The sequence below is a fragment of the Hyperoodon ampullatus genome, assembly GCF_949752795.1.
Source record: "Hyperoodon ampullatus genome assembly, chromosome: 9".
NCBI classification, from domain to species: Eukaryota; Metazoa; Chordata; class Mammalia; order Artiodactyla; family Ziphiidae; genus Hyperoodon; species Hyperoodon ampullatus.
Window position 1 is genome coordinate 31,784,596 of NC_136922.1, and position 22,502 is coordinate 31,807,097.

A 22,502-nucleotide genomic window follows, 5' to 3' on the forward strand; every position below is an offset into this window, starting at 1 on the left:
CTGAGAAAACCATAATTCAAAGAGTCATGTACCACAATGTTCATTGCAGCACTATTTACAATAGCCAGGATATGGAAGTAACCTAAGTGTCCATCGACAGATGAACAGATAAAGAAGATGTGGCACATATATACAGTGGAATATTACTCAGCCTTAAAACGAAGCGAAATTGAGTTATTTGTAGTGAGGTAGATGGACCTAGAGTCTGTCACAAAGAGTGAAGTAAGTCAGAAAGAGAAAGACAAATACCGTATGCTAACATATATATATGGAATCTAAAAAAAAAAAAAAAAAAAGGTTCTGAAGAACCTAGGGGCAGGACAGGAATAAAGACACAGACATAGAGAATGGACTTGAGGACACGGGGGAGGGGGAGGGTAAGGTGGGATGAAGTGAGAGAATGGCATGGACTTATATATACACTACCAAATGTAAAGTAGATAGCTAGTGGGAAGCAGCCGCACAGCACAGGGAGATCAGCTCGGTGCTTTGTGACCACCTAGAGGGGTGGGATAGGGAGGGTGGGAGGGAAACACAAGAGGCGGGGAGATACGGGGATATATGTATATGTATAGCTGATTCACTGTGTTATAAAGCAGAAACTAACACACCATTGTAAAGCAATTATACTCCAATAAAGATGTTAAAGAAAAACAGATCTAGGATAAATGCAAACATATACACACAGGGAGAAGTAAAATCATACTATAAGATAAACCAAATAATATTGGAATTCATCTTTTCTTACCATTTTTTAATTTGTGACAAATATAATTTTCATGAACTCATCGTGACAATACTTCATAGTTAGACTTACAGGTATTCTTCTACATTAAACCACATACTTACCATTTCTGGTGCTCTTCATTCTTTCCTGTTGATTTGATTTTCCTTCTGGTGCCATTTCCTCTTCCTTTGAAGTAATCCCTTTAGCATTTCTCTGCTGTAAGTCTGCCGGCAGTGAAATCTCTCAGTTTTAGTTGCCTGGAAAAAAGTTTTTATTTTACCTTCCTTCTTGAAGTATATTTGAACTAGAAGTAGAATTCTGGGATACTTAACCAGTTTTTTCCCAGAACTTTAAAGATTCCATTGCATCATGGCCACCATTGTTTCTGATGAAAGTGATCCCTCATTCATTTTGTTACCCACTAATTGGGCTGTTCCACTCTGTTTTCAAAGTTTTCGCTTTATTTTTGGTTTTATCAATTTGGCAATGATTTGCCTACATGGGTTTTATTTGGATTTATCCTGCTTAGGGTTTGCTGAGCTTATTGGTTTTATAATCTTACGTTTATCACCAAATCGGGGGAATTTTCAGCCATTATTTCCTCAAGTATTTTCTTCTTCCTCCTCTACTTATGAAACTCAGATTATACCTGTGTTACACCACTTACTATTCAAAAGAACTCTGAAGCTTTAGTAAAATTTTTTTCAGTGTTTTTTCTATTAGGTCAGATTAGATAATTACTTTTCATCGATCTTCAAGTTTACTGACTATTTTGCCATCTCCAATCTGTTGTGCTCCCCTACATACACCCAATGAAGTTTTTATTTTAGATATTTACTAGATAATTAAATATTTATTTTGGATATTTACTTTTGTGTTCTAAACTTTCTGCAGCTTTATTTCACAGTTTCAATTCTCTGCTGAGATTCCTCATCTACTCATTCATTTTTTTAAAGTCTTTGAACAAATTTATCTTTATAATAGACTATTTAAAGTCCTTATCTGCTAAGTTTTGGGACCTTTTTCTAATGAAGGATTTCTCTCTTTACTTCAGGTCCCATTTTCCTGTTTTCTTACATGTCAAGTGATTTTTGGTTGTATACTGTGGAATTATATTGCAGGCAGGCTCAAGTATGTCAACTTCCTTTAAGAGTTTTCAGTTTTGCCTTAGCAGGTACTTAAATAACTGTGGACCATTTTAGCTTTGTTAAGTTTAGTTTTATTCTTTGTTAAGGCAGGTGTATTTTGGATGTAGTCCTAGGGCATGCCCCTTATTCCAGAGCTTGATTCTTACACATGGAGGGTAAACTTTCTGGGAATTTTATTGAAAGTGCAATAACGCCCAGTGTGTTCTCTCTACTCCAACTGGGCTGGAACTCCAATACCTCTCTGTATGTATGACCTCTGATATAGATATTTCCCTCTCAACCCTGATGCAGGAAAATGATCTCTGCCAGGCCTCACTGAGTCTCATTCTGTGTATAACCAGCCTAACCCTTGCACAACACAGACCTTAGGCTCACCATTTCCATGCGGCTCTCTGCCCCACAAACTGCAACCACTTCAGAAGCCAAGAACTCTAGTTTCTGCCTCTGGAGGCCAATACGACTGCCACTGCTCGGTGGCAGAAAAGCACTCCCATGCAGAATGTTGGGGAATGGGGTAATCATGGCACTTGCCTTGTGTGATTCTTTTTCTCAAAGATCACAGTTTGCCTTGTATGTTTTGTCCAGCTTTATAGCTATTTTCAGCAGGAGGGCAAATCTAATACCAGTTACTATGACATGGCCAGATGCAGAAGCTGGCTACAGATACTCTACAGAGTTCACTTAGCACCAGGCAAAGATAGTGCTGTTTCAAACATTTTACCATTTACATACTCAGGAGAATTTGATAGATGGGGGTGAGATTTTTGCAGAAACATGTGTGATATGCATTCTCTTTTGTAAGACCTGATTGGAAAGTAATTATTAAAGTCTTCTTAAATCCTAATTCTGTATTTACTTTTCACTACTATCTTGAGTAATTTGCCCTACTTTCTCTCTCTCTCTACTCAGGAAGCAATAAGAGTTAATTCATTGTGCAAAACACTTTGACATTATTCAAGAGGAAGGACAGTATACACACAGGACATTACTAATAATATCCACTTGATGAATCATATTGTTAATAGGTAAAAATGTTCTCCTGTGAATAATATTCCTCCATTTCTTCCCCTTCACTATTTTGTCCAGAGCTAGAAGGAAAGCTTTTGACAAACCCAGTTTCTGTACTCTGTTCACACTGACAAACCTGTAACTTCTAGTAGACTTGGCAGCTTCTAAGAGGAAAAGGACAAAGGTGCACTCCAGGGGCTTTGGGGAGGCTCCAATTCCAAGGCTGGTAATGGGGTTAGGAAACTTGAGGATGAAAAAACAGCTGAAATAGCAACACACACACACACACATGCATGCACACACACAGGAAAATAATGCACACTTTGATATTTACAAAAATAAAGATTGACTTTGAAGGGAAATAAATGAATCTTTAATATAATATATATTGAATGACCAACCCAAGTTAATATTATTAAGTAAATTACCAACAATTACCCTAAGGACCAAAGCTTAGCACAACTGTCAACGTTTTCCTACCTCATAAAGACACTTCCCTCTAAATTCAGAAGATAAAGGAAATTGGAGACCTGATGTTTTGTGAGGTGGGGAGGGTTGTCCAAGGCCATTTAGTGAAGTGGACATGTCTCCTTTTGGCAGCATCAGCATTGCTTTCTGGCTCCATCATCCCAGTTGGTAGTGTCCCCCTCTTCACTGTAGTCACGTAGGGTTCCTGGGCTTCTTTTATCTTCTCTATGAATAAAACAGGCTCACAGGAAAGGTTCTGATCAATTTGTTCCCAATTCTCAACTTAAGTTTTTGGTTACTTGAAATCTTTTATTTATGGTGGGATTTCAATCTTCCTCAAACTAGAGAAACTTGAGAGAAAGCAGAACTATCCTTCCTAACTTCAAATCTTAATACATAGGCCTGGCCTCCACTCTTCTGCCTTGTCATTCATACGTTCATGGAACATAGCCTGTTATTTGGTGTGCTGCTTTCCATTCCTCCTAATCTCTCTCAGAGGGACAATGCATTTCCTAATCTTTCTAGTTTCTCCAAGTGCTCTCAACTTTTCCAATTTTACTTTATTTTTTTCCTTAAAAATCAGCAATTTAAAGGAAAGACCAGAGCTATTGAGGCCAAATTTCTCTAGTGCCAAAGTTGAATCTTGACCTATGATAGCATCATTTTGAAAAAAAATAAAATGGATCTTTTCAGCTATCTTCTTTATTCTCTGAATGGAATTTCCAAATCATTTTTCCAGTCTTCTGATCAATCTCTCAAAAACTTAGATGCTATTTAGAATTTATCATTTGGCAATAATGTACATTAGTTGCTGTGGAAAATACAACATTGTCTAAGGCATTGACCTTGATATCAAGTAGCTTACAATCTAATGAGGAAAGAAGAACAAATTCCAATTGTTAGATTTCAATTTTAAAAAACTATGTAAATAAATATAAAACAAAATATGATCATCATAATAAACATAGCGCAAACTATAAGGAAATTAAGCAAATGGAATTAGGCCACCTTACAGCTGAAGTAATAAAAGGCTTACAAGGAATAGAAATTTTAAGCTAGATCTGCTAAGAATGATTGGATATTAAGTAGTCAGTTTCTCATAATAATTTCTTAAACGAAGTAGGGTGGTTCAGTGATACATCCTGCTAATAAAACACCAGTAGGGCTACAGCCTCTGTTTACCCATTTGAAAATGGTAGTCTAAGAACAAAGGCCATGTCTCTTGTTGCCTACAATTCTGGCAGCTGAAAACTTTATAATCAAATGTATAGCCAAATTGTACATGCTAGCACTAACCCTAAATTTTCTCCAGATCAGTTGGGTGTGCAGGCTTTGAGCACACTCAGAAGCCTTTCAGCAACTCAAGGACTTATTTCTAGGAAAGAGTAAGAGTGGTTCTGGCATTAGATCACCCCTGGATAAACTACTTATTCATTGAGTCAAACTGGATTGCATTTCCAACACTAAGTCCCTGGGCGAAGTCAAGAGAGGAAGGAAAATATGTATTAGCATATGCAGAATATAGAAATGCTTCCTGCCCACATCTTTCAGGGGTTATATTCACAGGAAACCCCTAAGATTTTATTAATGCACCAATTAATCAAACACTGGTGAGCAGGTTGCCTACAGAGAGGGCTACACATGCTTGTTTATGGTCGACACACCACTCATCGTCCCTGAATGGAGAACTTTTGAGTGCAGAGCTGCAACTCTCTGGCTGCGTATGAATGTGGCTGCAGTAGGGAGTCTGTTTATCTGGGGAATGTGCTGCTAGCTGATTTATAATGAAAGGAACCTGAAAAGAAGTAGTGGATGCCCTTTCCCACAATCTGATAAACTGTTACACAGAGATAAACAGTTGCCTTGAATTAAGCGTGTTTGTCTACTTTTCAATGTCAAGTTTTAATTTCCTGTTTGTTCAATTTCTTAGGGCTTTATTTTAAATAATGCTAAGTATTTTTAAATTATGCATGCCCCTACAGTCTTAATCGTTTCAAATTCTGCTTTAAGGAAAAGGTAAATAAGAAAATATTAAGACTGTAGTTAAACATTACTCTAATTGATTTTTAATTGGTAATTCTCTAAGACTGCATTAAGTGCTACTTAAAGATGCCCTGTCAGAGGGCTTAAGGAAAACTATTTTACATGACATTGTTGTTAGTCAACTTGTTTTTAAGTTCTGTATATCTAATTTTTAAACGTACATAATATATGTAATATGTCATGAATTGCTTTTTGAATCAAGCACTTAACAATTACCATGTTAGAGGTAATTGTAAACTTATTGTGAAGATTTTCACAAATGGTGGAGACAATTGGAAGAAACAGAGATAAGTACATTTCCATCACTCTCTGTATAAAAATATCCAAACATTTAAATTATTTGACAGCAGGCATAATGTTCATTTGTTTACAATTAAAGTTTCTATCCTAGGTATCCAGCTCATGGCCCAGCAAACACAAAGTAGGTGTTCAATAAATATTTGATGAGTGAATGCATCTCTGAAGCTCTGAAATAGGAAAATAGGCATGTTCCTTATTTAGTATTCTCCCGACCGAAAACTTAAGTAAATGTAGGTCAACTTGAGGCCACATTTTTCTTGGCTTCTTACAGACCCGCCTCAGCTACAACTTTCAAATTCAAAGGCAGCATTTTCTCCTGCATGTATAAAAAGTACTACCTGCTGGCAGTCCTACCATCAAAGAGCATAATAGGGGAAGATCATTTCGGATGATTAGGTAGGTAATAAAATAAAACAACTGATTTCTGTACTTTAAGTCCCACTTTCTATGCCACAAATAAAATAGTAAAGAGTCATTTGCAAACAGCATTATCATGGATGTCTGGAGTCCTTCAAGAAATATTTATTGAATATCTTCTGGATTGCAGATACTATGCCAGGCCCTGGATACACAAAGATAAATAAAACACAGCCTCTACTTGTGAAACAGATAGACTGACACATACTACTACTTTCAGCATAATGTGATGTTTCATTTGAAGTCTTCTTTGGCTAACAGCATCCTCTTAAGCGAGAATTAAGCTTTCCATAGACTACATGGTCATCTTTACTCTTTGTGTAGTCAAACTTCCTTCATATTCAAGAGATATCTACATTTTTTATAGATAGATGGTTAAGACTGTGTTGATGACTTTCTTTTAATTAACTATTCTCTTTTATTAGGCACATAAAACAATTATTTTATAGAGGCTATTTCAGCTTCTTTATCATTAGTGATAATGACCGCAGTGCCTTTTACCCTCCATGGCAGTTTTGCTTCAAAGGGAATTGCACATAAAAATCAAAGAGAGACCAGAAACTGATATGAAAAAAAAAAAAATTCTACTACAGTAGAATCAACCTCTTTAAAAATTATTATTATTAGATTTTCTGGTGCCCTGTGGCAGATATCCCAGAGAAGCTCTAAGTTAACATTGAGCACGCCAATCACTGCCGCTCTGAGTGCTGAGGTTCACACCTAAATAAACCAAACCAAACCCAGATGACTTGTGTGTCTCAAGAAAACAGCACTTCACTTGCCCCATGAAAAAGGAACAGAAAGCATGTGGAAAGCCAAGTTTTAAAGGGCACTGCTAACAGGAGAAGGGAGAAATGTCAAAAATGTTGAAGTAAACACTGAACTAGTTCCTGTCTGGATATTTTTGCTGAGTTTTGTTTTTTCCTTCAAACCTTAAAAATCCTAAAAGTTGTGCCATTTCATTTATCCCTAATGAGCAGACAAGGAAACAAATATCAACGGTAATCACAAAATATTTCTTGAATTAGCTACAGCAGGAATACAAAGCAGGAAGTAAACAATTTGACTGGGGAAGGAAGATCGGAAAAAACTCTTGGCCTTTCCTGGTACTGACTGTAAGGTCGTAGATGCTAAGTGGGTGCTTACCAGACAAATGGTGTAGAAGGGCATTCCCAGCAAAGGGAACAACATGAGCAGAAGCGAGGGTTCGGCACCATCTAAGTCATCCTCTGAAGTGAACATAGTTCAAATAGCAGAAGCATAAGGTTTGAAGGTAGATGTGGGATGAAGTCAATGGGCATGGTGAACAGAAAGACTTGAGAGCTTGCCAGGTTCAAGATCATGGAGCATTCCAAGATCAAGACCATTCTTCACCCTAGAGGCAAGGGGAAGTCAGTATAGATTAACAGGAGATGGGCACTCTGAACAGCAATTAAGGTTATACATTAGATAGAGCACTTCCTCCAATGGGGCACCATTCAGATTGCTAACATTTCCTAGTACACCTGAGAGTACACCAGTGGTGTGCCTTTCAGGCATCCTGATTGAGCCAGGGAGCAGCCAGGAGAGACCCCCTCCTCCATAAAACCTCACTGATACACAGTCATGCACAAAAGCGGGAGAGTAGACAGGCACACATGACCACACACACGAGAGCATGCAACTGTGCCCTGTCAGGAGACTGCTCCAGGAGTCCCTGCGCTACCGTCTCTCACCTGACTCTGAATGTAATAAGCTTACGTCATCTAGGGGCCAAGGGGGTGGTCACACAGAGTGACTGTGCTGACCAGTGTTTGCTCTACTGCCAGGGAGCCTGGTGTCAAGAGTACAACACTAGGTCCATTGGTTTCTGTGGGCATGCGACCAGATAGCTCCACACCAGGATTCTAGAAAGTTCCCTGGAAAGACCCCAGGGAAAAAAAACATGATCCCCCAGGAGGGCTTTGCCTGACTCCTAAAAGATGCACATGTTCGAGCCTATCATGTAAAAAGAAGCTTGATTTATGAAACTGTCCTAAGCTCCAACGTCCTGTGCAAACCCCAGAACTCATGCTTACCATGCTCCCTGAAATGTGAGGCCCATGCCAGGAGCTGCCTAACCCCAGCTGGAAGAGGCAGCCACCAGGCATCGCGCCTTCTCCATCACTGATGTTACAACTATGTTACAGGTTATGCAATAACAACTTTTAGAATTTTGCACTCGAGGAAGGTTATCTTTCCCTAACTCACAAAAAGGTGCTTTGGGGGCTGGCATCAGCTCCCTCGGAATCTATTGCTATGGTCCTGCTAGAGATAACAAGAGCCTGGCTTCATGGGTAAGAAAAAAAAAAAGAAGGTGGCTTTGAAAGATGTTTAGCAGGTAGACTCTACAGAACTTTGTGGCTGATGGGAAGAAAATAGGAAAGGTGGAAATGGGAAGGGCTCTTCTGTGCAGGTTTCTGGCTCCAGAGCCTGGGTACAGAAAAGAACCCTTCACAGAGATAAGGGGGAGTTTATAACAGGTAGACCCTGAGGGGTCAGAGGGATGTGTCCGTTGAGCTGTTTAGCAGGCAATTAACCTAGGAATCAGGTAAGTGGTCGTTGAAACTGTGAACACTAATTAAGGTAGCCCAGGACTGCGGTGGGGCGGGGAATTTGAGATGTAGTCAGACATGCAGCATGAGAACAGAAGCCTAGGAAGTCGGAACACTGGAGAGAAGAGTTAAGATTTCAATCAAGGTCAAGTCAAATGAGGATTACAAAGGGTTAAAGGAATTAGAAACTAGGAGATCGGTAGTCGCTTTCTCCAAAACCATTTTGTTAGAACAGTGGGGGCAGAACCTTGGCTGCAGTGACTGAGAGCATCTGGGGTGACAGCAAGTGGGGACAATACTGCGGACAATCCTTGTGAAGAGGTCAGCTATGAAGGGAGGACAGGGCTGTGGCAGCAGAGAGGCAGACACAGGGACAGAGTTACCATTGTGTTTTGTTTTGTTTCCAAATGGAAAGGGAAGAGTGGGTAAGAAGGAGTTGTTTAGAGTTGAAAGACAGGAATAGACTCATAAGCAAGTTGCTGCCCTACCAATAGCAAAGTAAATGACTCAGAAGAGGGAGTGAAGTGAACGTAGCATTAGAAAAAACAGGGTCTGAACACCAACTCCCTTCTAAGTACACGTTGTCAGGTCACTTTATCTCATTAGTCCTCAGTGTCCATTTCTGGGAGGTGGGACCACTAAGAGCTACATCACAGTGTATTGTAAGGACTGGGCGAGAATACTTGTTGGAAGCGTGCCTGGTGCAATGGTCCATGTGTGTTTAGCAGATGGTAATTTGAGTCATTATCACACCAAAGGTCTGAATGGAGACCATCAATGTAATCACTGTTGCTTTCTTTACCATTGTTGTTCATTTAATTTTTATCATCTCTTTAGGAATTTGCTGACAGCCTCTGCTAGTCTGTTCCTCCCTTATATGAAGGACAGAACAAAGATCCAGTTTGGAAATGAGAGAGGAGGACTAGCGCGCAGCATTGGCTCCATCCACTGATATCTCCCAGAGGTACAGATACGGGATTCATGAAGATGTTGACAAGACTCCAAGTTCTTACTTTAGCTTTGTTTTCAAAGGGACTTTTACTTTCTTTAGGGGACCATAACTTTCTGAGGAGGGAGATTAAAATAGAAGGTGACCTCGTTTTAGGGGGCCTATTTCCTATTAATGAAAAAGGCACTGGAACTGAAGAATGTGGGCGAATCAATGAAGATCGAGGGATCCAACGCCTGGAAGCCATGTTGTTTGCTATTGATGAAATTAACAAAGACAATTACTTGCTCCCAGGAGTGAAGCTGGGGGTTCACATTTTGGATACATGCTCGAGGGATACCTACGCATTAGAGCAATCACTGGAATTTGTCAGAGCTTCTTTGACTAAAGTGGATGAAGCTGAGTATATGTGTCCGGATGGATCCTATGCCATTCAAGAAAATATCCCACTGTTCATTGCAGGGGTCATTGGCGGCTCTTACAGCAGTGTTTCCATACAGGTAAGATTGGCAGTGCTGCTGATAAAACACTGTACCTCTTTGGTTTTATGTCTTGGGAGAACAAGAGGAGAATATCCTAAGAGCTTCATCAATGGATGATATTAGCCATGCAATTGTTCCTTGCTATGGGTCTTTGATAATATAGATTTGCAGACAGAACAGTACTTTAGCAATGAAAATTGTTTAGAGATATATCAGGTAGCTACTGTAGCATAAAAAGCTACCCCAAAATTCATTGACTTAAAACAACAATTACTGCTTATTATAGTTTATAAGTCTGAAGATGGGCTGGAGTGAGATGATGAAGGCTATAGGTTCAGCTGCAGGTCGCTCTGCTCCCAGTTTGTCCCTTATCCTCCGCCTGGAATCAGTGAGCTAGCCCGGGCATGTTTTTCTCAGAGTGATGACAGAGATGCAAGAGAATGCACATTTCACTGTACAGACCCCTCCCAAGCTTCTGCATGCCTCACAGCTGTGAACATCCCTCCAGGCAAAGCAACTCACAAGGCTCAGCCCAGAATCAAGGAGCAGGGAAATATGTGCTTACCCACAATACACGTGCTGCTGCTAAATTACATCACAAAGGATGTGGATACACGGCAGAGTCATGACTGGAAGTCATCAATACAATCAAGCAAAAGAAAGTACAAAATCACTGAGCTTTACTTTTTTCCACACTAATTTTTTCCCAAGCATTGTTTTATTCAGAGATAAATTATAAACAATTTCTCATGGTATAAACCTGAAAATGTATGCACAGAAGCCAGATAACTACTACCAAAGGAAAAAAAAAACAGGGAACAATTTAGCACATAACTTAAACTAGATAAAAAGCTGATAATTGGTTCTCATCATTTTGTTAGGGAAAGAAGAAACGTATTAGTCAAACCCTTGCAATGCTCACAGGGTCACAGAATTAGAGGCGGAAAAGGGCTGAGAATTCATCATCCTCAAATTTCCCAAGCCCCAGAAATACTGGTTTCAGGAAAACTCCCATTGGTAGATAGCACATGAACTAGAACTCAGCTAGATCTTTTGTGCTTTTGGGCTCTTTCAACTGTCCTATGTGATTTCTATATGTCACTTCAATATTTTCCTAGTGAATGTGGCAGTAATAAAAGTCCATAAGAGTCACATAGTGAATACTTTGCCTCCTACCAAATGACTATAATCAAAGCCCCAAGCACTAAAGGAAGTCATAATACACACATGTTGTCTGTATAGGTCGCCAACCACTTAAATTGGTTCTATTTGCACTGGAATAACCTTATTTCTATATCAGAGATTCGTGGCATTTAAAATTCTACCTGCAATTCTGTGCTGTTCTAAATGACTACTGCAAATTTCTTTCCTTCTACAGTGTACACACTCATATTATGAGTAATTAGGATAATTGGTTTTTCATAAACACCCTTTGACTTCATTAGATGGATAGAAAATACTGCACATCTCAAAGCATATCATGTTAATTTTGCCACTGTTTCTATACTTGGATCAGGTAAGACGGAACTTGCTATTTAAGAAGAGAGAACTAAAATATGTATATCTGTCATACTTCAATAATACTTTCACCAGATGAGTGCCAAACATTTTATAAATATTTATATTATACTCAATATTACCACTAGTAAAGAATTACAAGTATGTCTTTCTGACCTTAGTTTCTCCCAATGCAGTAAATAGCACTCCACAGCAGATGTGTAAATATCTATTTATCCAAAATAATTAACAAACTATGCTAGGCAAATAGATTTTTAATCTAATTTTACTTTTTTATTACCTATAAACTCCTCAAAAGAGGTCAGGTTATCTTAAAAAAAAATGTAGGTTATTAAAACACTGCACTTGTTCACAGGGGAAAAAGCCACTTCTTAATCATCAAAGGACCTGGCTTATTATTTCATTTATCTGGTCCATATCACTATAAAGTCACAAATGCTGATATGGCTTTTGTCTCCACAATATAAATAAAGAAACCAAAACTATCATGCTATATGGAAAAGGTTTTGGCATCAGCAAGACTGGGGTTTGAATTCCAACCCCATCATTTACTACCTTACCTGTAAAATAAGGAAAAACCATCCACTTGAAGAAGTTGTTGAAAGGTTACACTGAGAGAATCTGTGGGAAATGCCTTACCAAAAAACTAACAGATTCAATAAACAGTAACTATTATGGCCCTAAAATCACAGGAAAAAGCAGCGGGAGAGCCACATCTAACAACAACTCCGTGGCCAAGCAGCCCCATGAAATCGTTGCTGGTTCCCCATGGGCTTCATCCATCAGTTAATCTGTATAAAGCTCCCTGTGTACATCCTGCCCTGTTGCAGGGGTTAGAGAGACCCCTGAAGTCATAGAGAACACAGCCTTGACCTCGAGGAATGTGAATTCTGGCTGTGGGTACAGTACTATCATGAAATAACAGTGACTACAATTCACAATACATTCATGGGGTTCCCAAAGTAAGAAATGACCTTTAGGAAGGTTTTGAGGATGACTGAGAGAATGAAAGTTGCACTAGAGAAAAGCTAATTGAGCCACAGTGTGCATGAAAGGCTGGATCTGAGGAAACCCATCAGAAAGATACGGCAGATGTCTGCGAGCAAGAGGGCAAAGACCTTGACAGAAGTAAGGGGATGAGCTAGAGAAGAAAGGAGAGAGAGGGCTTCACTCCCTGCTCCATGGTCCTCAGGCGCTCAGGCTCTGATTAGACCTCACGCTGGTCCCCTCGGCCAAAGTAAGCAGGGAGGTGGAGCCATCTGTCTACACAGTGATCTCCAGACAGCCTTCCAAGGAACCCTTCGCCACAGGGCCTTGCTTCCAGCTAAGCACCATGAACGAAGAGGTCTTAGGGGCTCTTATATAGCTGAGAATTTAAGTGTGTTATCCTTGTGAAACACATGTCTTTTAATAAGAATTCTAAAAAAAAAAAGAGAATAGTCAACAGCAATCCAAAGCAATAGATTCCTAATGGTGATTTTAAGACACTCTTGTACACAAATGAGAGATATTTTAGAAGAGAGGATTTTTCTGGGGGCCCCTCACACTCACGTACTCTTTTTCCTGGACTGATTGATTCTGATCCTCTGGTAACCGTGGTGACAGTGTGTAGCTGGTAGCCGCAAAGATCCATGCCCATCAGTCACCTCTGCCATCCATTTTAAACTACTTATGACTCCCTAAATGTTTACTGGAAAGTGCCTGTGCTTGAACTAAGCTGGGGGAAGAAAAGAGGGTTAAACTGTAGAAAAAATCTACTAGTACGAAATCCACCACACAATTTCAAAGATTCCACTTATCTAATTGTTGCATCAAGTCCCAAACCACAGCACAGAGTTTTCAGTCACAAAATTGTCTCTTGAGAGACAGAATTATCAAGAATGATAAAATCTGTGCATCTTATCTTTTGTGGTTGGCTCAGTTTAGAAGTTATCATCTCCCCATTGGGCCTGAATAGCTTTATTGGTGGGAATGCTTCAGCAGGCACTTTTCTCTCCGGTTTCTGCTTCTCTCATTATCTTCCTACTAAAGAAGAATGCTCCTAGAAATCAGCAGAGGAGATATCCTCTGCTGTATTCGTTCATACGACAGGCAGTTTGCAGATAGTGAAAACTGCATGAAAGGAGAAATTTTTAATGATTTTCTGAGTTAAACTGTATCACCATTGATGAAAACACGGGATATTTTCCCAACACTCTTATTAAGTAAGACAAACCACTCTGTGGTGGTCTCTTGTCTAAAGCAACAGGACTTATTTTTAAATTTGGTAATCAATGAAAACTAGCATCAAAATCCTTCTTTATTAGCAAATATACGTGGGGTCTATTCACCCCCTCTGGTGAATAAGCTTCTTTTCAAAGCATTTTTAAGACTGTATTCTGCCCTCTTCTATAAGCCTGAAATCCACCCACCTGGGGGAAAGTAGTATTTATTCATGAAGAGAATCAGGCTGGTTGGCTTTAGTGAGGCAATTGTCTACGTGGTACTATTTTGAAGCAATGTTTACGTTTGTGTTCTTTCAAATAGACTGTAGTTAGAGCTCCTAAGTTGTTCAGTCAAAACAAAAAAAATGTCTCTTGAGATGTTCCCCCAAATGTTCCTCACTCCTTTCAGAGGGTGTGTATTTTCCTCCGTCTTTCTTGCCTTACCAAAGCGAAGTTCAGCTGCAACAAGAGGACAGGCATTAATTGACCCAGTTATTGTTGCGTCCCAGAGTGTTAAAGTGACCTCAGCGACAAAAGGGTATTTGGGTTAGATAGCTCATAAAAAGGGCAGAAGAGAGCCTTGAAAGGATCTTACGACCTCTTTCCCATGCTTGGGAAACAGATCCTTTTTCAGAATTTTTAGCAATAGCCACATCCCAGGAACTCCTGACCCTGGGAGGTGGCCATTATATCATTTATCATGACATGGATTTGGACATGCCACCCGTTGCTCACATCATGTCTCTGAGAAGAATAACTCAAACTAAATCCCTTGCGGTAAGTTTCCCAGATTTTTTCTACATGGGGTATGAAAAACAGCCCAAAAAGACACTCACCACTCTATTATTCCTCCTTCACCTAATTCCACAGTGTGAAAGTGGACCTGTACTGGTCAATTTGTATTAAACATCGCCCTCCCTCAAGGATTCATTCCTCCTTTAAATTCAAAGGCTGTGGGGAAGAGTCACACATGAATTGTTGTTCTTATTATAGGAGCGTCAGAAAAATAGTTGAAGCACTTGGGGTTACAAAAGGCTTCATACGGTTAGCTGTGTCCGAATATCAGACAGACTACAGAGGGCAAAATAATGCTTTTTCTGGGCTTCCCTAATGGCGCAGTGGTTGAGAGTCCGCCTGCCGATGCAGGGGACACGGGTTCGTGCCCCGGTCCGGGAAGATCCCACATGCCACGGAGTGGCTGGTCCCGTGAGCTATGGCCGCTGAGCCTGCGCGTCTGGAGCCTGTGCTCCGCAACGGGAGAGACCACAACAGTGAGAGGGCCGCATACCGCGGAAAAAAAAAAAAAAATGCTTTTTCTGTGGATAAACAAATTTAACCTAGAGCAGAGTTTCTCAACATTGTCACTATTGGGCTGGATACTCCTGGTGCGTGGAGCTGCCCTGTGCATTGCAGGATGTTTAGCAGCATCACTGGTCCCTCCCCACTGGACTACATGCCAACAGCACCCTAAACTGTGACATCCCATAATGTTCCTATACACCGCCAAATTACAAAGTTATCCCCCTTTCCCTCTGACAATCACTGATTTAGAGCAGGGCATATTCAGGGCCAACATAAAGAAGAGTTATTAGAAAAGATAGGATAGTCCTGAAGGACGAGGATGTAAGGAAATGAGTCCTCGGTCACTGGAGTTCATTCAAACAAAAGCTGGCTTGTAACTGAGGAGACCGAAGCAACATATTAGTATCTGAACTATGTTGCATTTAAGGGCATTTCTTACTTTTATAATTATACGTCGCTCAAGCAAAATACTCTATTAGGATGAGTGATTATAAAGGCAGTGTCTGAAACACGAAGCAAAATAAATTACAGACTCTTTTCCATCAGGATTAATTTGAAGAAGTCCAATCAATTGTTACTTCACTTGATTTTGGTAGTATTTGTGTGAATTTGGTGAATCAAGCATCTCGACTGTGTACTAATTACAACTAGGGCACTCATAAAATCATTTTTCATCAGAAAATAAGCATTTATTAAGCTTATATATTTTAGGTTCAGCAAGAACACTATTCTGTAGACTCTAGGTAATGTGAAGCAGAGAACATGCAAAATAAAATTTATAAATGTTATTACAAAACAGAAAACAAACTTAGGATTACTGAAGGGGAAAGTGGGGGCAGGGATAAATTAGGAGTTTGGGATTAACAGAGACACACTTCTATATATAAAATAGATAAACAACAGGATCTACTGTATAGCACAGGGAACTATATTAATATCTTGTAATAGCCTACAAGGGACAAGAATCTGAAAAAGAATATCACTTTGCTGTACACCTGAAACACTGTAAATCAACTATACTTCAATAAAAAAATTTATAAATAGTAGACATCTTATAAGCCCCTGAGGCATCTGTAAGCAAATGAGGAAATATCAAATCCATACATAAAACAGGTACAAGTGTAAGACCGGAGAGTCAGCTGATGACATAAGTCCTAGGAGACCAGAGAGAATGACAGAATGAGCAGAAAGGAACAGAGGTGAAGAGGAAAAAGACTTTTAGATCCGTGCGAACGGAAAGCCTGCCTTTGAAGTGTCCCTGGAAAGTTGCTTTCTCGTCTACCGATGTGTACTACCTGCTCATTCTTTCCTAAAAAGGAGACCAGTGTTTCTTCCACCTGGAATGCACTGTCCCTCAGCTGTCTTGTAGGCCTTGCCAAATCCTTCTCTCCTTCAGTTCTCAGCTCAAACCCTATCCCTTTTGAGAAACGTTGCCCAAGCGCCCACGACCTAAGCACACACTTCCATTACTAGCTTATTAACCATAATTATTCCTTTGCATATCTATTTTCCCACCTAACTATAAGCTACTTGAGTTTGGGGACCACATCTTTTGTCTTTGTGTTGAGGGCACCGAAGACAATGCCTCTACCAGGTTGAGAGTAAATGCTTTTTGAACGAATTGAAAGAACTAACAGAATGATATCCTGCTGCATGTCCAGAAGGCATCCCTAAATGAATCTTGGGTTGCAGATCACAACCACGACCTACCTATTCTAGATCAGTCTGGAAGACCGTAAATGAAAAATCAGCATTTTCCTACAACAGAAAACTGTGTTTGATACAAAAGCCAGATGCTGTAGCAAAGTGAGCTTGTGGGACAAAAGTCCCCCCACCCTCCCCACCTCCACTGCCTACACGCGTGCCACAAAAGGTGCTTTGATCTGAGAGTAGCAAGGGTTCCACTCCACTTGCCCTTAGACTGACTATTCCCAGAGACAACTACCCAAGACTCAGCATAGCTGGGCACCCAGGGCCATTCCAGATTAGGTTAGAGCCCCATCCTTACTCTAATCAAGCTCTCTGCAGTCTCTCCACATAAAGAATATGCACAGGGTCCACTAGGCCAGATACCACGCTTGGAGCTAACACAAAAGAGAAGGAAACATCATCCTGTACTTAAGCAAAGCAGAGTGACAGCATTAGAAATCCATTTACCAATCTATCTTTAGTGTCTCTATCACTAGAAAAGTAAAAATGATAGCTGCCTTTAATGAGTTTAATATTGCAAATACAACAATCACAGCACGGATACAACTACACATTTTGACCGTGCCTTCTTAAAAAAGTTCAGCTCAGTGATTACAACTCCGGATGCAGACGACCTCAGATTTATTTGATCCTTCATTACCTCTCTCCTCATGTCTAACACTGAGATATGAATAGTACCTCTTTCACTGGGCTATTGCATGAATTAAATGAGAAAATACATGAAAAACAGTAAAAAAAAAAAAAATAGTGGTCCACACATAATGAGAATTAAACATTTTAGATTTTAGTGGATATTATCTGTTAGCTTTTTAAACTTTTAACATCTGCAGTGCAAGAGAAGTAGTTCCAAGAGGAATTGAGGGTCATGAAGGTCAAACGCCAAGTTCAAGCTTCTACCACTTTACAACAGTAAAATCCAGATAGCTTGCCTCCGACACTGCCTCACCCCCTCATGTAGTCTAAGCTTCAGAAAAACCCGACTCAACAGTTATCTCTGATAGAATCTTTTATTTCCTTCCCAGACTTTTCACGCAAAAGCAATCTCACCAAGCTGACGTTTTGAAAACTCCATTGCTCCTGCTCTCCTCCTCCAAAAAAGGGCAATGCTGTTCAAGGACTTTATCACAGAGAGAGAGGCAACAGCAAGAGCAATTCAAAAATGCTTTTGCTCAGCCGCATAGCACAGAGAGATCAGCTCGGTGCTTTGCGACCACCTACAGCGGTGGGATAGGGAGGGTGGGAGGGAGATGCAAGAGGGAGGGGATATGGGGTATATGTATACGTGTAGCTGATTCACTCTGTTATACAGCAGAAACTAACACAACACTGTAGAGCAATTATACTCCAATAAAGACGTTAAAAAATAAAATTAAATTCAAAAATTAAAAATTACAATAGCTAAGGGAAAAAAAATGTTTCAGTTAACACTGTTTCATTGTAGAAATTTCTCGCCAGATGTAATTATCTAAGATGCACTATTTCCTTTCCTTTGCTTTGGAGTTAATTTATTCCTTAATTAATTCTCCTTCTGTCATGTGTTTATTTGGAAACTACTCGTGAAAAACAAGAGGTTACTCTCAGGACTACTGTCCACAGGGCAATAGAATGGCCCATGGCTGAGAACCAGCTTCTGTGGTGGTCACACATCTGTGATGGAGGTCATGAGATGAAAATCAAGGGACACAGGCACTCCTGAAAGATCAGCAAGTGTTTTATAATATGATTACAGATTAATCAGTAAGCTCATCGACGTAGGACTGCTGACACGTTCAGTTAAAACAAAGTTGTGATTTTGCTTTAACAATACAAAGTTCTCTTTCCGAATCACTATTAAATATGTGTCTTTTTAATGGAGCAATATGTACAAGGCTCAGTATTTCAATATGCAAAGAGCCAACACTTAGCAGTTTATAATAATTAAAGTCCATTGATTTAATGTAATAGAAGTGCTTTTACTGGTCTGAGAAAAATGCAGTTGAAAACTTACAGAGTATTTTTCCAGTTAGTGGACTTGGAAAATCTAAGAATATGTTCCAAAAACACCTGCAGTTAAAGTCTAAGTAAATGTTGCTACTCCAGGCGGGATAGCAGTGGGACTTTGAACACTAAAATTGTGCTGTCGCTATTTTTGACATCACCACCTGCTATATTATGGTAATCCCTCTGTTACTAGTGACAAAGGCTTGATTCATGCCAGCTCCTTGACTTTACATTCCCGCAGAGGGAACTGTAACACAGGGGAAAATACAATAGGAAGAACACCTTCAAAAATTACGTTCCAAACACAGACCAGATTTCCTTGCCAAGCGGTCAGAATGGCAAAGCATCTTGAGACACTCGCCATCACTTAATAGGGTCGAATTTGCAGGGCACACATCCCAGGGGCTAGCCGGCCCCTCCCAAGCACTACGCCTCCAATCTGGGTAGCTGCCATTAGGTTCACAATGAGGCCTGAGAATACAAACCATGCAGTTAAGCTCTCCCAGTGTGGAAAACAGATGTGAAGGAACACATAATCTACAATTTGTTCAGAATTTTTCTACAATAAAGTAACTTTCCATCGAAATAAAACCACCATGTAAATTAAGCACATATTACCTATGTTGACACAGTAGGGTTTTTTTTTGGTTTTTTGGGGGGTTTTTTGCAGTACGCAGGCCTCTCACTGTTGTGGCCTCTCCCGTTGCGGAGCACAGGCTCCGGACGCGCAGGCTCAGCGGCCATGGCTCACGGGCCCAGCCGCTCTGCGGCATGTGGGATCTTCCCAGACCGGGGCACGAACCCGTGTCCCCTGCATCAGCAGGCGGACTCTCAACCACTGCGCCACCAGGGAGGCCCGACATAGTAGTTTTAAGGAATATTGTTTATATAAGATTTAAAGAAATGCGACAATAAATACAGGTGGGTGCCATCCAGTGAATTTCAACCGTTATCAAAGTTTACTTACCTGACTCTCAGTTTTTGTTTCCACCTTGAAGAAAGTCTTCATGCTCTTTTTTCTGAGATGCTTCCAGGAATTTAAAAGTTCTTTAGCCTTTTTATAGTCTCCAACGATGAAAATTATTTATGACCTGCTTCTTTCCAAGAAGAATTCAAGGTGACCTGTAATGACATAAACAGGAGAACAAATTAAGACATGAGTACTTGAGTAATTACCACCAACCAAATAAATGGTTTTAAGTGGACTCAACTTTTATTTAAACCTCTGATCTTGTCCTTTCTATTATTAACTCACTCACTGTTATTGGGATTACAAGGTCCCTGGCCTTCAAGAACTCACAGCCTGAGTCAGAATGAGTATGTCGTCCATCTGATTACCCTTCCCTGACTCTTTCTTTTCAAGTTGGATGTCATCCACTGTGGCCTTTTTAGAACAGAACTGTGGTCATGTCATTCCCTTAATTAAAAATTCTAATGTCTTTTTTATCTCTTAAAGAAGAAAAATTCAAACTCTTTAGCATAGTGTATAAAAAAACTTAGCAGTGCAGCCACTGTCCTTCTATTTTTCCTCACCCTGCTAAACCCTACAGGGCACTGGGTACCCTGATAATATTGAACCATTTGCTGCTCTTAAAGCAAAAGTGCATTTGCCCATCTCTGTCTTTGTGCTCTTCTTTCTGCCTGAAAACGTCCTCTCCCTTCCTCTGCCTGATAACTGTTCACTGTCTCTTCAAGATCAAGTCTAAATGTTACTTCTACACGGGAGCCTGCCATGACTCACCTGAACTTGCTCCTTCACCTGTGTTTTAGTATAAGTATGTGTACACTTATCTCAAAATTTTACCCTTGTGATGTTTCTTTGTCCCCAAGAGACTACAACTTCCTAGGAGATAGTGGGGATACATTACTCAGCTTAGGACAACCTAAATTTGAGAAGAGCACCTTGTATAATGAGCACTGCTTGAAGTTTGCTGAATGAATGACTGCTGGCTTAGCCATTCTCATGACCTCCAACACTTTTTGAACATTAACTATGTGCTAGCCAGTGAGTTAAGTGCTTCACATGTGTTATCACTTAATCCTTAAAAAAATTCATAAACCAGAGACTACTGAATCCCTTTTTACAGATAAGAAAACTGAAGCTTCAGGAATTAAAATAACTTGCCTAAATTCATGCAGCTAGTGAGAGAAGGGGCTGGTTTGATTCCAGTCCTATGCACCGAATGGTTATACTACTTGCTTTTGTACCCGCCAGTTCTGTTGAAGTAATGAACAGTTAACAGGAAAACCATGAATAACATAGTTCTATTTGCTACAAATAATATGGTATATAGCCATCTGCCCTAAATTATTGCAAAGGACCTCAGAAATAAATACTAATCATATTTTTTTATTTAAGCTACAGCCCTTAGCTCTTCCCACGCTTACCCAACAGCTTTTGGACCTTGGTTAACAGTCAAAAAGGATAGGAGTGCCTTTTTATTGATAGGACTAAATTTATCATATTATGTTATACAAGTGACTTCAGGGCCACAGAAAAATATGGATTAGTTCAACTGTGGCTCTGTTAAATCCTCAAGAGGCATTGTCAAAAATCAATATCCAAGGCACTAAAGGATATGTTTTTAACAGGTCTGTTGGTGTCAAGTTATCCTTGGAGTCATCGTTTTTCAGGTGTCACTGGTAAACACTAATGCACGCTGGACCAGATATGCCACACACCTTCTGATCTTACTGTTAGAGACTGCAATTCAAGCCAGTTCAGTTCCATGATTTCTCTTGAAAGTTAGTTCACGGGGGGGAAAGGAGCAAAGAGCAGATACAGGCTGATTCAGTGGGCAAAATACCATCTCGTTCCTCTTCTAAGTACCTGCTAAGTCTAGTTGGAAGCAAAGTCATTCCTGAGATGGTGCCTTGTTAGTAAGGGAGAAAGACAGACCCTTGTCGAACGTGCGTTTCTTACGAGGAGAAACCTGACATGTCTGATGATGCCAGTCTCCCAGAAAAACGTGATCCAAGGGATCCTACATGGTCTGCATAGCAGTTCAGCCTCAGTGATAAGTGATGAGAACACCAAAATGGCTAAGCTTGCTATTCATAAAATCCTTCGTCACAAAGGAAGAAAATGAAAATGTCTGCCTATCTGAGTTGCAAACCACAGGTGTCGAGTGCAAATATTTCAGGAAAGGGAGGGATAGAAATCAGGGTTACTGAAAGCCATTTATGAAGGTTTCTGCCATTACTAAGGAGTCCTTTGTCTGGAATGTCCCTGCAAAATCATCAGGACTGAGTCATACCATTAATGGGAATGGCAGTGTAAATCTTTGACTAGAGCATTTTTTGTGCTCATGGCATGTAAGAATCAGTGACTTCTGCAGATTAAACTGAGAAAACTGGCATTTGCTACCCTCCATTACATGTTTTCCTAAATCCAGATTAATCTCTGACCTTCAAACATGGGCTCCAGTCAACTCTTTTCATGTAAAATATTCCCAGATGTGCTGTAGGCAGTTTGGTCAAAAAAAAAAGTGACTAATCCTTTCTGCAATAACAATATGATTGGCTTCCTTTATGGGCAGATAACTCATGTGATGGGAACAGCCTGAATTCCTCAGACAGTTTCTCAACAACACATCACCTCCAGTTTCAGTTTAAAATCCAAGCCAATCTGGGATTTTGTACAGCTAATAGTGACGCTTGATCAATCTGAATA

The 22,502-nt window shown here is 40.0% G+C and overlaps 1 protein-coding gene across 1 annotated transcript in view; it reads left to right on the plus strand.

The window, feature by feature from the left end:
* Nucleotides 1-9,665: 9,665 nt before the first annotated feature.
* GRM3 (glutamate metabotropic receptor 3) overlaps nucleotides 9,666-22,502 on the plus strand; it is a gene marked incomplete at both ends in the record, with an annotated part of 103,834 nt that continues 90,997 nt past the window's right edge. The window contains one exon of the mRNA XM_079711945.1: nucleotides 9,666-10,133. Within this exon, the coding sequence (XP_079568071.1) occupies nucleotides 9,666-10,133 (468 nt within the window). The remainder of the gene's footprint in view (nucleotides 10,134-22,502) is intronic.